Source organism: Sinocyclocheilus rhinocerous, unplaced genomic scaffold (assembly GCF_001515625.1).
Source record: "Sinocyclocheilus rhinocerous isolate Xijiao unplaced genomic scaffold, SAMN03320098_v1.1 scaffold285, whole genome shotgun sequence".
Lineage (NCBI taxonomy): Eukaryota > Metazoa > Chordata > Actinopteri > Cypriniformes > Cyprinidae > Sinocyclocheilus > Sinocyclocheilus rhinocerous.
In genome coordinates this window covers 1,764,084-1,780,589 of record NW_015630288.1, presented here as the reverse complement: position 1 = coordinate 1,780,589, position 16,506 = coordinate 1,764,084, and the positions used below count along the sequence as shown (strand labels likewise).

Genomic DNA, 16,506 nt, shown 5'->3' with positions numbered 1-16,506 from the left:
TAATAATTCTGAAAATTCATCTTTACCATCATAGGAATAAATTACATTTTAAAATGTATTTAAACAGAAAAGTTATTTTAAATTGCAATAATATTTTCACAATATTACTGTATTTTTAAGTAAATGCAGCCTTGGTATAAGCATACAAGACTTTTTTTTTTTTTTTAATTAAAAAATCGAATCAGTGTGTGAACAAAAGGAAATATTTTGAAGAATGTTTGTGCATGTTTTCCATTTAATCAAAGTTACCATAAAGGGGAAAAAAATCAGTAGTCCAAATTATTTGTGCGCTATGTTCCAAATCTTTTGAAGCCATACTTAAATGATCTGAAATTCAATCTCCAATTCGATCCATTTCGATTTTTCAAAATTAACATTTTTAATGAATTATTATAAACCAAGAAACAAGTTAGGCTACAACACTTAAAGGCAGGTCATGACACATCGTGCGTGTTCCTCATCTGACACTTGATGGATACCAAAGTGCAATGGTTATGTCATCAATTGTTACATAGTCCATTCACTCTATTACTGTTCAGAAGATAATAATACAGGTCATTAGACCCAGAGATAAAATATGGAAGCAATTTAAGCCTGCAGAATTTCATTCAAAACTACCATGATGAACTGTATACTTGCAATTGAACTTTGCAATTTTGAATAATAATATATTATCATTTCAGTAATGTGTGATATTTGTCACATACCATTAGGCTTTATTTTCTTATATACTTTTGTTTTTAGGATGAATTATGGTCCATAAATATTCTTGAAATTTCTGAGATTTGAGAAATTAGACCGATTGTCATAGATCGGCATTTTTCTATCATCATTACATAACACCCTCAGCAATCCACCCTTCTTATCACGTTATTCCTGTCAGTATTAACACTTCTGATGAATCAGACTGCAAGTAAAGACCGACGCAGCACAGACACACGACACACATTTTACTTTGGATATCTGTTGTGTCATATTAGAGCAGCAATTCAGACTCAAATGCAATCCTAAATTGATGATGACTCAGATTTTTTTGCATTCAATATGATGCATGAAAAGACAGATTTTCATATCAGACTATGTGTGTGCTTACTCGGTCAGGATGAGACAGCAGTTTATAGACACAAATCTCCCGCACAATGGCACTGCTTAATACCACACCTCTCAATACAGCCATGTATTGCATCAGAAACAAGCGACAAGCACTGATATAATCGCACACTTGTACTGTATATACAGACGTTTCCGTGATAACAGTTGTTATGCCCAGGTTGTTTTTCTTATCAATCTCCCTGTGAATTAGCATTACATAACACTGTGGGAAGTTTTCTTTAGTTATGTTATATGAGGCAAACCCTGTTATTCAAAATGTAGTCTAATTCGGTACTGGCAAGGTGGTAAAAGTAAGTGAACTTTACCTCATTTCCTGGATGATCTACAACTGTTTTTGATGAGATACATGAGTCGTTCACGAGTCTATTGTTTGTCCTGAGCAGTTAAACTGCACGCTATTCTTCAGAAAAATCCTCCAGATCCTGCACATTCTTTGGTTTTCCAGTATATTCTACATATTTGAACCTTTCACAACCATGACTTGAACGATTTTGAGATCCATCATTTCACACTGAGGACAGATGATGAACGTTTGACATAGTCCTGTAAACACATGAAATCAATAAAGTCATGAAAAATTATAATCCTTTTTGTGTTATTAGCTTAAGCACATTGTGTTTGTATAAAAGTGTGATTTTGATGAAGATTTTATAAACAATTCATGCAGAAAACCAACCAATTCTAATGGGTTCACATACTTTTTCTTACCATTGTAAATATATTATCCCATAAGATGACCGTTTTACCTCTAATGTGGGGCGAGCAGGTTCACTTGGCCATTTTTTATTTAACTTAATATTTATATGACTTTGGACAATGTATGATTTATTCTCTCAACAGAGAACTTGTTGCAAAGAATGGTTACTGAAAGGTCACAGGTTTGAATTCCAAATGTAGCGATATTTGAGCTGTTGGCATTGTGTCCTTAAGAAAGGCTCTTAACCAGGGGGACTAGTGATCCGCAAGTTGTTTTGGATAAAAGCTTCTGCTAAATGCCTGAATTCTACTTGCTTCTAGTGAATACAGGAGTGGCTCAATGTTGGCCTTTCTCAGAAGCGGTATCCTTACCGTGAAATCCTTTTTTAAGCAAATCAGATCTTTGGTAACACCTTGAGCAGCTATTCAGTCATGTAAGCTGCTTTCTACTTGAATGTGGAAAGACCAGAATTTTCAGAACTGTTTGTCAGGCTTGCATTTCAATAACATGTCAAATCAAATTGCCTGTAAAATACAGTGGTATATCTCCTTTGTGTAATCTCTCAAGTCAATTGAAAATTTATATTTCAAGTAAACAAAAAAATGTGTTCTTAGTAGTGCTGTCAAACGATTAATCACGATTAATTGCAACCAAAAATAAACATTCAATATGACGCATGAAAAGACAGATTTTCATATCAGACTATGTGTGTGCTTACTCGGTCAGGATGAGACAGCAGTTTATAGACACAAATCTCCCGCACAATGGCACTGCTTAATACCACACCTCTCAATACAGCCATGTATTGCATCAGAAACAAGCGACAAGCACTGATATAATCGCACACTTGTACTGTATATACAGACGTTTCCGTGATAACAGTTGTTATGCCCAGGTTGTTTTTCTTATCAATCTCCCTGTGAATTAGCATTACATAACACTGTGGGAAGTTTTCTTTAGTTATGTTATATGAGGCAAACCCTGTTATTCAAAATGTAGTCTAATTCGGTACTGGCAAGGTGGTAAAAGTAAGTGAACTTTACCTCATTTCCTGGATGATCTACAACTGTTTTTGATGAGATACATGAGTCGTTCACGAGTCTATTGTTTGTCCTGAGCAGTTAAACTGCACGCTATTCTTCAGAAAAATCCTCCAGATCCTGCACATTCTTTGGTTTTCCAGTATATTCTACATATTTGAACCTTTCACAACCATGACTTGAACGATTTTGAGATCCATCATTTCACACTGAGGACAGATGATGAACGTTTGACATAGTCCTGTAAACACATGAAATCAATAAAGTCATGAAAAATTATAATCCTTTTTGTGTTATTAGCTTAAGCACATTGTGTTTGTATAAAAGTGTGATTTTGATGAAGATTTTATAAACAATTCATGCAGAAAACCAACCAATTCTAATGGGTTCACATACTTTTTCTTACCATTGTAAATATATTATCCCATAAGATGACCATTTTACCTCTAATGTGGGGCGAGCAGGTTCACTTGGCCATTTTTTATTTAACTTAATATTTATATGACTTTGGACAATGTATGATTTATTCTCTCAACAGAGAACTTGTTGCAAAGAATGGTTACTGAAAGGTCACAGGTTTGAATTCCAAATGTAGCGATATTTGAGCTGTTGGCATTGTGTCCTTAAGAAAGGCTCTTAACCAGGGGGACTAGTGATCCGCAAGTTGTTTTGGATAAAAGCTTCTGCTAAATGCCTGAATTCTACTTGCTTCTAGTGAATACAGGAGTGGCTCAATGTTGGCCTTTCTCAGAAGCGGTATCCTTACCGTGAAATCCTTTTTTAAGCAAATCAGATCTTTGGTAACACCTTGAGCAGCTATTCAGTCATGTAAGCTGCTTTCTACTTGAATGTGGAAAGACCAGAATTTTCAGAACTGTTTGTCAGGCTTGCATTTCAATAACATGTCAAATCAAATTGCCTGTAAAATACAGTGGTATATCTCCTTTGTGTAATCTCTCAAGTCAATTGAAAATTTATATTTCAAGTAAACAAAAAAATGTGTTCTTAGTAGTGCTGTCAAACGATTAATCACGATTAATTGCAACCAAAAATAAAAGTTTTTGTTTACATAATATATATGTGTGTACTGTGTATATTTATAAATACCTACACACACATACAGTATATATTTTGAAAATATTCATATATATAATATTCATATAATTTATATTATATATAAATATATTTAATATATAAACAAAATATTTTTCTGAAATATGTACATGCATGTGTGTGTATTTATACTGTATATACATAATAAATAAACACAGTACAAACACATATAGCCTATTACTTGAACAAACACTTTTATTTTGGATGCGATTAATCGCTTGACAGCACTAGTTCTTATAACATTTTGCTCTGTTTGCAATGTTCCCATTAAGTTATGAAAATATTATTTCTGAATTTCCTCAGAATGTTCAAATTGTTGAGTTTAAAAGTGTTCTAAAAATTGTGAACATTACAAAAAATAAAAATTAAATGGACAATGGACAGAATCGATGATCCTTATTTTAATGGAATATTGCAGTGTTTTAAATTATTTATCCATGAACATGATTTTTTTTAAGTCTAGAAGTAAATGACTTCTCAAAACTTTCCATTTGTAAATAGCGAATTTGCACTTTCATAATTTTATGTATGGATATTTTTACTCTATATTTGTATTACCATATTTTTATTTATTGTCTATTCTCGTTATTATTAGTGTTATATTTCATTTCATTACCTTAAATTATATGGATGTCTGTATTTTCTGCACTGGAAACTCCTGTCACCAAGACGATTGGCAATAAAGCTCTTTCTGAATCTGTATAGTTCTGAAAACATTATGGGAACGTTACTTTTGAATGTTCTCTGAATGCTCTGAAGCAAGTACTTAGTACCATTTTAAAAAACCTTAAACAAACATCCAACTGCTGAAACATTTCAGGGTAACACTTTATAATAACTTTCATTATTAAATCATTAACAAATATATAATGCTTAACGGATCATTCGTTTATATATTAAGATAGCTAAAAACATGAAATAATGTGCTTGTTAATGTTTACTAATAAACGTACTGCTAAACACAACCCATAAAATGCTTACAAATGTCATTAAACTTTTATATTAACTAATGATTCATATATGAAGCATTATGTTTTTTTAATGATTTATTAATGAATGTCATTATAAAGTGTTACCGGTTTCAGAAAAATGTTTCAAGAACAATGTATAAGTAATGTTTTTGTGCTAATGTTTTGAGGATGTTATTAAATAGCAGATCATGTCAAATGAACGTTCTGTTACTGGAAGAACATTTATTTATAAATTTGACACAATCTTGCCAGAATGTTCTGTGAATGGAGTGTGATTTAAACATATGATAATAATGAGAGGACAAACAGAACCCCTGCAGCATAACTAACTGATTGTGCAAGATCCTCCAATTTTACTCACAGATTGCCATTTTGTTCACTAAAATCAATTTTTCATTGAACTATAATGTTTTGTTGTTGTTTTCAGTAATTATATAGCAGATTTTGATTTTGTGAATGTGTAGTGTTGGTTACCTTACTACACGATACTGTTCAAAACCAAAACACCTCCAAGAGTATAAATAATAAATGATGAAGAAAATAAAGCCTGCTGGAATGCAACAACTCTCATTCTCATTACGGCAATGCCAAATAATAATAATGTATCGTTATTAAAATCACAAAGTTCATTCAATTGTAGGTTTACAGTTTTCTGCAGACTTTAATTGCTTCCATATTTTATCTCTGGGTCTAATGACCTGTATTATTATCTTCTGAACAGTAATAGAGTGAATGGACTATGTAACAATTGATGACATAACCATTGCACTTTGGTATCCATCAAGTGTCAGATGAGGAACACGCACGATGTGTCATGACCTGCCTTTAAGTGTTGTAGCCTAACTTGTTTCTTAGTTTATAATAATTCAAACTAAAATTATAATTCTGAAAAATGACAGATGTTTTCATCCTGACAAATCCATTGAACAAGATACACTGAAAAAAATGATTTTTTAAGGTAAGTGGTTGCAATCAATTTATTTGAGTTACATTTAAATAAACAAATTTAGTTGACTAACTTTCAACATTTTTTTTAAATGTAGCTAAAATAAATAGTTTGCAACCACTTGCCTTAAAAAAGTAGTATCATTTTTTTTTTTCAGTGTACAGGAAACAAGAAAAAGATCTGCATAAATATTCTTCAAAATATGTCGTTTACCCAACCATTAAAAAATTTAGAATTGGTCATTTTTTTAATGCTTTTAAAAGAAGTCTCCTGCTCACCAAAGCTACATTTATTTGATCAAAAATACAGTACATGTATTTTGGTAAATGGTAATATTGTGAAACATTATTAAAATTTAATATAGCTGTTTACTATTTGAATATATTTTAAAATGTAATTTATTTCTGTGATGCAAAGCTGAATTTTTAGCATCATTAGTCCAGTCTTCAGTGTCACATGATCCTGTAATATGTTGATTTGCTGCTCAGGAAAACATTTTATTATTATTATTATCATCATCATGTTGAGAACATTTTAATAGGCTATTTTTGCGGAAACCTTTTAAAGGATTCTTTGATGAACAGAAGATTCAAAAGAACAACATTTATTTGAAATAGAAATCTTTAGTAACATTATAAATGTCTTTACTGTTACTTCAATGTAAAAGTATTTCTTTAAAAAAAAAAAAGTCAGTTGACCCTAAACTTTTGAGCTGTAGTAGGATTATACATTTTCTTCATGAAACAGTAATAAAAATATTCCACTTTCAAAAGGATTTATTTTCATTTTGACACCAATATTTGACAGTGGTCTAAGGCAAGACACCATTATACAACAACAACAACCAAGAACAGTGATTCACAAGTCTACCAAATCGATACATTCTGCCCAATGCAAGTCCAAAAAAGTGTTTCGTTATAATCAAGGTGAATATAAAGCAAACGGCAATGGGTATGTGACATTTGCTTTAATGAACAATAAAGATGCAGAACTGAAAAATCTTAAAGGAAAATAAAATTATAAATTCATATTCTCAATATAATCATAAATCACCTTCTTCATAATGATTTATAAATGAACACGCTGACCAGCAGAATCTGACATGCACATAATGGCATGGATAAGAAAATAAATATAATCTTAAAGTTTCTTCTCTGTTTTGGCACTGATTGTCATCTGTTCTACATACTGGATCTATATACCCACATCTCGTCTAATAATAATCATAGAGCTCATTTCTGCTAATAACATTTCCTTCGCATGCTTATATATATATGAATTTCTCAGAATAAAATAATTTTAAAAAATGCATGACAACCAAAATTATACAAAGTATCAAACACTCGCACTTGCAAAACATTTATTTGGCTTTGAAAGGAAAGTGAATTTTCCAATACTGTATCTTATTCATATTAGCTTTTAAATTTTGTATGGCTAATGGAGTATAAAAATATAATGAGTATTAACACACCTGATCCTGGTTTTGGTTACTTTTTTGCAATTGATAGTGTTGCAAATGAACTAGGTTTGAAGAAATCAGACATGAGAAGTGTTGTGAAGGTCCTACGGAAAATAGAGATTACCTATCTAAAACACATACAGATATCCATTTTCTCGCTATAGACTTTTAACTTACAGTATTTCTAGCAAAAAGTATCTCGTTCCAGAATGCCAGATTGTGATTTCCAAAGATATTCCAACAGCAAACTATAAAGATTAGAATGTAAAAGAATGACTACTTCCATCGTCCACATTTTCTCTACTCCATCTAGAAGTGACACTTCTCGACACACCTCTACAATATTGAAAGGTAGCAGACAGCACGATACTGTGAATATCCATGACACGTCCATGCAAAAACATATACACTGACACGCTTACACTCTCACTCAGCTAACCATGTAAACAGTGAGACAGCACGCCACGTGTCCTAAGGCTAAGTAGTCATGGTACAAGATTTCTATGGGTTACGAACTACTAATCCAATAGATTACGATATCGGAGCACTTAATAGAGCTCTGTAGACGACGTCAAAACAGATTACCGTGACCCTGGAGGGGTCGAACTGGAGACAAAAAGACAAGATGAGGAATGAGAGAGGAGAGGAAATACAGAGAAAGGAGAAGAGATGTAGAGGAGACGAGTAGGATAAATCCTAGAAAGCCCTAGACAACACATATGCTAGGATTCCTACCACAAGTACAGTCATGATACAATACTTGGCACAAGTCAGACTAAAGATCAGATAGAAACCATGCAATCATCGTTTAAAGTCAACATGAAATCAAAATTCTGGATTGTGTGTTCCCTGACAGTGATTTGCACCGACGAAACAACTGAAAGTCATTCGGTGAAAACGCTGTCAATGCGATAAAGTTGAGCAGAGTTTAACTTTATGCAAATCCGCAGCAATGTGATGTTGTGGATAATACAGGAATGCCTAGTTTGGCAAACTCCAGCGATTTAAGCATGAATGCACCTTAAGGGGCCGTTGACACGAAATGCGTTTTGCATTCCACTGCACTTCTTTTCCAATGTTTTTCTACATAAACTTGCACTAGACTGACATTTTTGACCATTGCACTTGAATCTTGCATCTTTTGCAGGATATCACACAATTCAGCATTCCAAACACATAGCATTCAAGTTAAAAGTTATTGATGTCGCTGCGTTTTTTCATTCCACTGTTTTTAAAAAAAAACAGAAACACGCTCTGTGTGAACTGGCCCTTATAGCGCACAAGTCACTGGTGAATGCAACATGTAAAAAAACTATTTTCTTTGTATTCTTCCATCAAATTGTAATAAGACGTTTGTAGGAAAGTATCATAAGGGGCCGTTCACACAAAACTCATTTTTTTTCATTTAGCCTACATGGATGTGCCTCTTGTGCTTGTGTCTTTTGCAGCGTCTCACATGACATGGCATTCTAAAAATTAAATTTTAATGCCCTGTGCCTCATAATTTTTAAATGCAAAAACTCATTCTGTGTGAACCAGCCCTTATAGCGCAGGAGCCACTGCTGAGCATTACATTTAAAAAATGTCTGTCTTCGTATTCTTCCATGAAAGTGTTCTAAAAAATGAGTATGAACACATTTTAAGGGGCTGTTTACGCAGAACTCTTTTTTGCATTCCACTGCTCATCTTTTCCATTGTTTTTTTTTTGTATGTAAACGTGAATTAGACGGGCCTTTGTTACCTTTGTGCTTACATCTTTTACAGTGTCTCACACATGACGTGGCATTCTAAAAATGTAGCACTCAAGTTAAAAATGGCTCATGTATGTCTAGTGCATTTTGCACTGTATATATACGTACGTTTGACCTTTGCTGTCATGTCTTTTGCAGCGTCTTACGCATGACACAACATTTAAAAAAAGCAATACTCAAGTTAAAAGTGTGCATTTTCCATTCTACTGCCCTGTGTCATGTGTTCTTAAGTGCAAAAACGCATTTTGTGTGAACAGGCCCTTACAGCGCAGGAGTCACTGGTCAAAGTTACATTTAAAAAGTGTTTTTCTTCATATTCTTCCATTCAAGTGTAATAAAAAGTTATGAATGCACCTTAAGGTGCCGTTCACACAAAACGCATTTTTGCATTCCACTGCACTTCTTTTCCATTGTTTTTCTACATATAGATGCACCAGATGATGTCCCTGACCATTGTGCTCACAGAACACATTTTTGCATTCCACTTTACTAAAACGGACGTTTTTGACTGTGGCACTTGCATCTTTTGCAGCATCTCGATCATGACACGGAGTTCTTAAAACAGGGCACCCGTGTTGTGCATCTTGTAAAAATGCATCTCAGCACCATTTTTTCATTCCACTGTTCTGTGTCTTGTGTTTTTAAACACAAAAAATGTGTTCTGTGTTCATTCACTGGTGAATGTTCTTCTTTCAGTGACTATCCTGTTTCATTCTAAAATATACAATGCAAAATTGGTTTGTGAACAGCATTTCATGTTGACTTTAAACTAGCATGACATTACTTTGAAATTATTTTTGAGAACATTAACCACAGGACGGCACAGCAGTCACAACTTTGAGAGCAATAGACTTCATCATTGTTCTATAATATCGTAAAATGCTAACAGTTGGTTAAGATGGCAATGGACATGAATAATATACAAACTGTACTTTACTTTACTGAGTGCTGCGTTAGCCAAGAGTCATCCCTTTATGTGTGTCTGCCTTTCAAGAACCTGAGGAGAGTAAATATGCATTTTCAGAGCATGTGTATTGTTATCATAAACCTTTCCCTGGCTTAATAAGGTGCTGTTGACAGCATGTCACCTTCAGCAGGGTATTCTCGACATCCTCTATGGCAGGACACTGTAAAGTCACGAGCTCTGCTTCAAATCCTAAGGAACTGCCTCGCTCTCTGCTATCTACATAGGCGGCTACCTTACAAGGCAGTGTCCTAAATGAAATGTAAGTCTTTTAATGCACCACTTCCCATGATAAACCAGACTAATGCTTACAGTTGATTACCTCAGATAGAGTCTGAGGTTGTTCTGATGTAGCAAATTACGTAGCACACATAAATATTGCCTGAAATAGTCACTGAGACAGAGCTGTTTTACTCCAATCTTTTCAGAATTGATTAATATTTCTCACAGTGCAGTCTGGGATTGCCCAATCCTTGAGGGGTGAGATGCTTTGCCAAAACAAGATATCTTACCAGACAGCATCAAATCTGGGAGTCTGGTGCGTGTCAGTAGCTATGTTTCCATCCACCTATTTGTATGCACATTTTGGGGTATTGCATAAAAAACACATGATGGAAATGGCAAGATGCGCCAAATTCAAAAAATGTATGCAATCAATTGAGGCAGATACATTTTTTATCTGATAAGAAAACATGCGCATAAACTATGAATAAATTCCTTGATGTGCATCTAAAAAGTCATGTGACTTTGCGCAATGAGACGGCATAACTGGACTAACTAGTGGACCGATCTTGTTGCACAACATCTGAAATGTTGTTTTAGTCATTTTTAAAAGCTTGAGCCAAAGTCTGTCGCCAAAGTGGTTCGGTATGACAACCTTACAGAACTGCCTTTCACAGTTGCATTTCCAAACAGCAGGCATCCGCCTCCGAATGCAGGATGACATGACTGTGTTTATTGCCTTTTGTCTGCGTAATTTATTTTACGAAAAAGACCCACAGTGGCTTCTCCTACTGCAGCAAATTACCTTTTCTTAGAGATATGTGGCACCAGTTTTCAGGAAGTTACGATTTTGTTCTCTTCGTCTTGCTGGATAAAAACGGTGCTTTATTCATAAAAGTTTTGTGCGCTATTTCAATTTTGTGCATAAATTAAATTCACAACTTTGGGTGGAAACATAGCTAATGATGCCTAGATAGGCAGCTCAACTAGAGTTTGGAACAGAGCACTGGAAAAACTTAAGAGGATCTGCTCCAGTAAATCCAGTAAGAACCAGAATTGTGTTCTGTTGTGCATTAAACCCTGGTTGATCCTGGAAAACCAAATCCACGAATCACATATCATTGTGCATGTATATCGAAGATTATTTCTGAGAGTTTCAGATTTAGTCTTGTGCAGTTAGAAAGGAATAGGAGAAGAAGAATATGAATAGAATAACTACACAAAACAATTTAGTCTGCCCTCTTGTGTTTGCTGGAGGGAGCCACATACTAAACGCTTACTTCTGCCCTGCAACATATAAGACAACATCTCTAAACAACATCACAGGACAGTAAATGTACAACGACATCACAGACCCAGCTGAAACCTGCGATCCCAGCCTCGAGCTGATATCTTTCTCCAGAGAAGGTGCTGTGCTTAGCTAAGGTTCCTCTGGCTTGGTTGCATCTTTTCCTGAGTTAGAGCTGTCATCCGTAGCGACGGGGTCACCGAAGGACCCGGCGGTCCCACCGGCCGGCCTGCTGGAGCTGGAATGTGCAGAGGTGTCTTTGGAGTGCGGTTCATTGGGGTTTGCCGTCTTCCCTTTGGCTCGTCTGGAGCTCCAGCTGCTGCTCTGCTTCTCTTCAGTCTCAGGGCTGGAGTCACAGGAGTCGCTCTTCTTCACCTCATCATCAGATGTGAAGTCAGAGCTGTCAGACGGACTCAGACCAGCTGCGGCGGATGCTGGCAGTTGAATCTTAGGTGAGATTAAAAGACAAGAAACATTTTCAAAGCTTAATTTCAAAAATCTGTGGTATTAATATAGTATATTGTACAAGTTGTATTTTGAACTTTCGAGCATTTTCATCTTTTTAGTTTTCATATTAATTTTAGTTTACACTTTAGTTATTTTTTGTGTACATTTGTCATTTTGATGTTTGCTTACTATTTCTATTTAGCATTATTTTTTATTTTAGCTTGAGCAATTTTAATACTTGGACTTAACCCTATAAAGCCATATGAAATAATAGAAAAATCTACCATTAATATAAAAGGTTAAATATATTAATATAAAAAGATTTTACATTTAGCCAAAATATATTTTTTAAAAATCTCAAAACATCACATAAAATGCATCATTTTTGATGCATCAGGTTTTTATGGTGCATATAGTGTGGTATGTTTTATTGTGTAGACCTGCTTGTACACACTGTACAGCACTTTGGATCAATTTATATTGTGTTTAAATGTGCTTTATAAATAAATGTTGTTGTTAAAGACAACAACATTTGTAACATCTAGTAAAAGAATATGGAGCTCATACTTGAGGAGGAAAAACAGCAAAAATATACAGTTGGTTCACATGCTGATATCTATATGGACAAAAAGTCAGATGGAATCCGAATAGCTTATAATGTAAACCAATAACATCGAACTACATACATAAAATACATAAATATCATTTATTACTATATCTCTCTCAATAATGTCTTACCGAGATTTTTATTAAATGCAAAACATATCATGCAAATGTGTAATATTTAAATGGAAAACATATAATACAATGCAAATACAAAGCCTGATGGATCATATTTTATACATTTTAACATGATTTTTTTAAATGATGTATGGAAAATCAAATAAAAGCTAAATTGCTTCAGTCCATTAAAGGGGTCATATGATGCGATTTAAATTTTTCCTTTCTCTTTGAAGTGTTACAAGCTCTTGGTGCATAAAGAAGATCTGTAAAGTTGCAAAGACTAAAGTCTCAAATCCAAAGAGATATTCTTTATAAAAGTTAAGAGTCAACCACGCCTACCTAAAACGGCTCGTTCTAACACGCCCCCACATACCTACTAGAAATCAGTGGTTAAGTTGTATTTACAACACTGTTCCAGAACAGTTCAACCCAAATATTCAGATGTGTGCTGCGCATTTTATGGAGGATGAGGACTATTTCCTAAAACAAGTAGCCTACAATGCATCTGTGAAAGTTGAAAAAGTGAAAAAGCATAATAGGACCCCTTTAAAATATTACTAACAATTAGCAACAACAACAATAAAAAAATTGTTCTTACGGCCTAAATATTTTATTTCAGTTAGTTCCAAAAGCAATATTTAAAATTGTTTCATCTATTTATTTTTTATTTTATTTCAGCTTTATTTCAAATTACGAAAATACATTTAATAGTCTATAACTTCAGAAAATTCAAACTTAAGAAAAACTTAAAGTATCTGAGAAGAGTTTTATGGTGCATATTTAGTACATGCTGGAATGAACAGTTAAGAGATTGAGATTACCTGGAATGGCTCGGTGACGCCCACAATGGAGCTCATATTGTTGCTATAATAACCCAGTATGAAGTCCCCAGAATCCTTTGGCAATTCTTCCTCAGTAAAAATCACCTGAAGGTTCCGAATCAAAAACTCTTAAATAAAATTCACAAGCTTCAATTTGTGACTTAATGAACACAAGTGAATGTCTTTTTCTTGCAGCTAAATGGATGTATGATTTGCCCTTACTTGGTGCTCCTGTCTCAAGAAATCAGACTCTTCCTGCTTGGCCCAAACATAACCCACATAGTCTTTATGATGTTTAAACCCAACCTGTGAAAATACATTTTTGTACTTAAAAACACAAATCAAGTGACAAAAATTATATTTGTATCACACTACATTTACCACATATATCTAAATGCTCAGAACTGTTGAAATTATTGAAATAACCTTGTAAAGTCCAATCCAGTCCCAAGAGCTTCGAGCAAAGTTGGGTGCCACCTTGTATTTGGCCACTGCATCGGATATCTCTGTCCATTCATCCTCTACAAAGAGTGTTACTAAAGGCATGTCCACCCTATATGGGAACTAAAAGGACCATCACATGTTAAACACATTGCACAAACTCAGCATGAAAGTTACTCTCAATAAGTGTATACATTCATGACCGGTGAAACAGCAACCTAGTACATTCATAACAGTATTCAATGTATAGCTTGGCATTAAGGGATTACTTCACCCAAAAATTAAATTTGCTGAAAATTTTAATCACCCTCAGGCCATGCAAAATGTAGTTTGTATCTTCATAGGAACAGATTTGGAGAAATGTAGCATTACATCACTTGCTCACCAGTGGATCCTCTGCAGTGAATGGGTGCCGTCAGAATGAGAGTCCAAACAGCTGATTAGAACATCACAATAATCCACAAGTAATCCACACGATGCCAGTCCATCATTTATCTTGTGAAGTGAAAAGCTGCATGTTTGTAAGAATCAAATCCATCATTAAGATGTTTTTAACTTCAAACCAATGCTTCTGGCTAAAATACAGGTCCAAAATCCATAATAACGCTTCCTCTGGTAATAAAGTTCATCGCCTGTTGTCCTCTCTTTTCAAAATACACCCACATATTTGTTTAGAACTGTTTTGGACTGCATATTTCTCTCCTGATTCAGACGAGATGACTTTTTCACTGGAGTAAGCAATATTATGTTTAGAGGACTCGTATTTTAGCTTGAAGCAACAGTTTAAAGTTTTCAATGTCTTAATGATGGATTTGTTTCTTACAAACAACAGCTTTAGGCTTCACAAGATGTTAATTGATGGACTGGAGTCATTGCTTGTGGATTATTGTGATGTTTTTAGCAGTTGCCTGGACTCTCATTCTGACGGCACCCATTCACTGCAGAGGATCCATTGGTGAGCAAATGATGTAATACTACATTTCACCAAATCGGTTCCTATGAAGATACAAGCTCATTTACATCTTGGATGGCCTGATGGTGAGCAAATCTCACCATACTCAATCTCTCGATATTTCATATTACCCCAAAAAAAAGGAATTAGTCATTATAACTAGAGCCATGTTAGCGTGCTTACCTGCAGAGTGAAAATAGAGGAGACGGGCTTGTGGTCACTGATGGTGTACTCCATGTGACTGCGGTAAAAATGCTGCGACACACAAGTTCCGCTGGTTAGACCTGACAAGGGGCTGCGCTTCGACATGCTGTTGCTGACCTGAGCCATCGGCCTCAACCTCCAAAGAATACGATCAGTCCATGCTGGCTTACGCTTTTTACCACTAAGAAAGATAAAGATTCACTTAAATAGCAATGCAATAATAACAGTAGCACTGCAGGAACTAAATACTACAGAATTGCAGGAATAGCAGCATATATTCGCTTATATAATGGAATATTGAATTTTACTTGGTCACTTTGAAAGAAAACTATGGAAGCTTGTTTCCGTCACTGAATAAAAAATAAAAAAGGTAACTGCGAATTTATATCTCACAATTCTTACTTTTTTTCTAGCAATTGCAATTTTACAGTATGTCTCGTAATTCTTACTTTTTCTCAGAATTGCATGAGTTGACAAGTTGTGAGCTACAAAGTCAGAACTGCATGATATAAACTTGCAATTGTGTGTTTTAAAGTCAGAATTGCAAGATATAAACTTGTAATTGTAAGAAAATGTCAGAATTGTGAGCTGACGTTTTTTCTCATCATTGGAAATTATAACTCGCAATTGCAAGTTTTTATCTCACAATTCTTAGAAAAGAGGTCACAATTGCTTGAAAAAACTCACAATTGCGAGAAAATCTCAGAAGAGATTTCATGACATTTCTGACTTTTTTAACATGCAATTGTGAGTTTAAATCAAAATTGTGAGATTATTCAGTGGGGGAAACAAACTTTCACAGAAAACAGTTTATTGTACTATAAAATAACATAACTCCCTCCCCAATCCAAAAAGAAGCAGAAACAGCTTGTTCTGACAGCAAATTAATTTTGCAATTAGAGTGCCCCTATTATGGATTTTTGAAAATGACATTTCATGCAATGTGTAACACAGCTCTAAGTGAATGAAAACATTCTGCAAAGTTTTAAATCTGAAAGTGCACCGTGAATAAAGTTATTGTCTCTCAAAAGAAAGAGTCGACTCTGAATCATTGAAACGAGTCATTTTTAAAACGAATCCCAAGCCGTTTCATGTTGACGTCAACATGAAACATTAGCATATTGCCCGCCCACTCGTTGGTCTTTTCGCATTGGTCTGAATGAAACTGCAAATTCATTCTTTGCCACTAGGTACAGCTTTTGGAGCGGTAAAAACAGCGGTTTCCCCGGTAACGCTGTAAACAAAGCAGCACTGCGCTCACAAACGCAGCTTTTATTATGAAATGGAAATGAAATCGACCAATCGGACCAATCACCGCAGATTAGCGTCACGCAAAGGAGGGGTTTGGAAAAAT

At 34.6% G+C, this 16,506-nt stretch overlaps 1 protein-coding gene across 1 annotated transcript in view; it reads right to left on the bottom strand.

Moving 5' to 3' along the window:
* Positions 1-10,581: 10,581 nt before the first annotated feature.
* inpp5jb (inositol polyphosphate-5-phosphatase Jb) overlaps positions 10,582-16,506 on the bottom strand; it is a 26,201-nt gene continuing 20,276 nt past the window's right edge. Inside the window, exons 9-13 of the mRNA XM_016552267.1 lie at positions 15,132-15,333; positions 13,982-14,119; positions 13,778-13,861; positions 13,556-13,660; positions 10,582-12,011 (exon numbers count right to left, since the gene is read on the bottom strand). Coding sequence (XP_016407753.1) covers positions 11,697-12,011; positions 13,556-13,660; positions 13,778-13,861; positions 13,982-14,119; positions 15,132-15,333 — 844 coding nt within the window. The 3' untranslated portion in view covers positions 10,582-11,696. The remainder of the gene's footprint in view (positions 12,012-13,555; positions 13,661-13,777; positions 13,862-13,981; positions 14,120-15,131; positions 15,334-16,506) is intronic.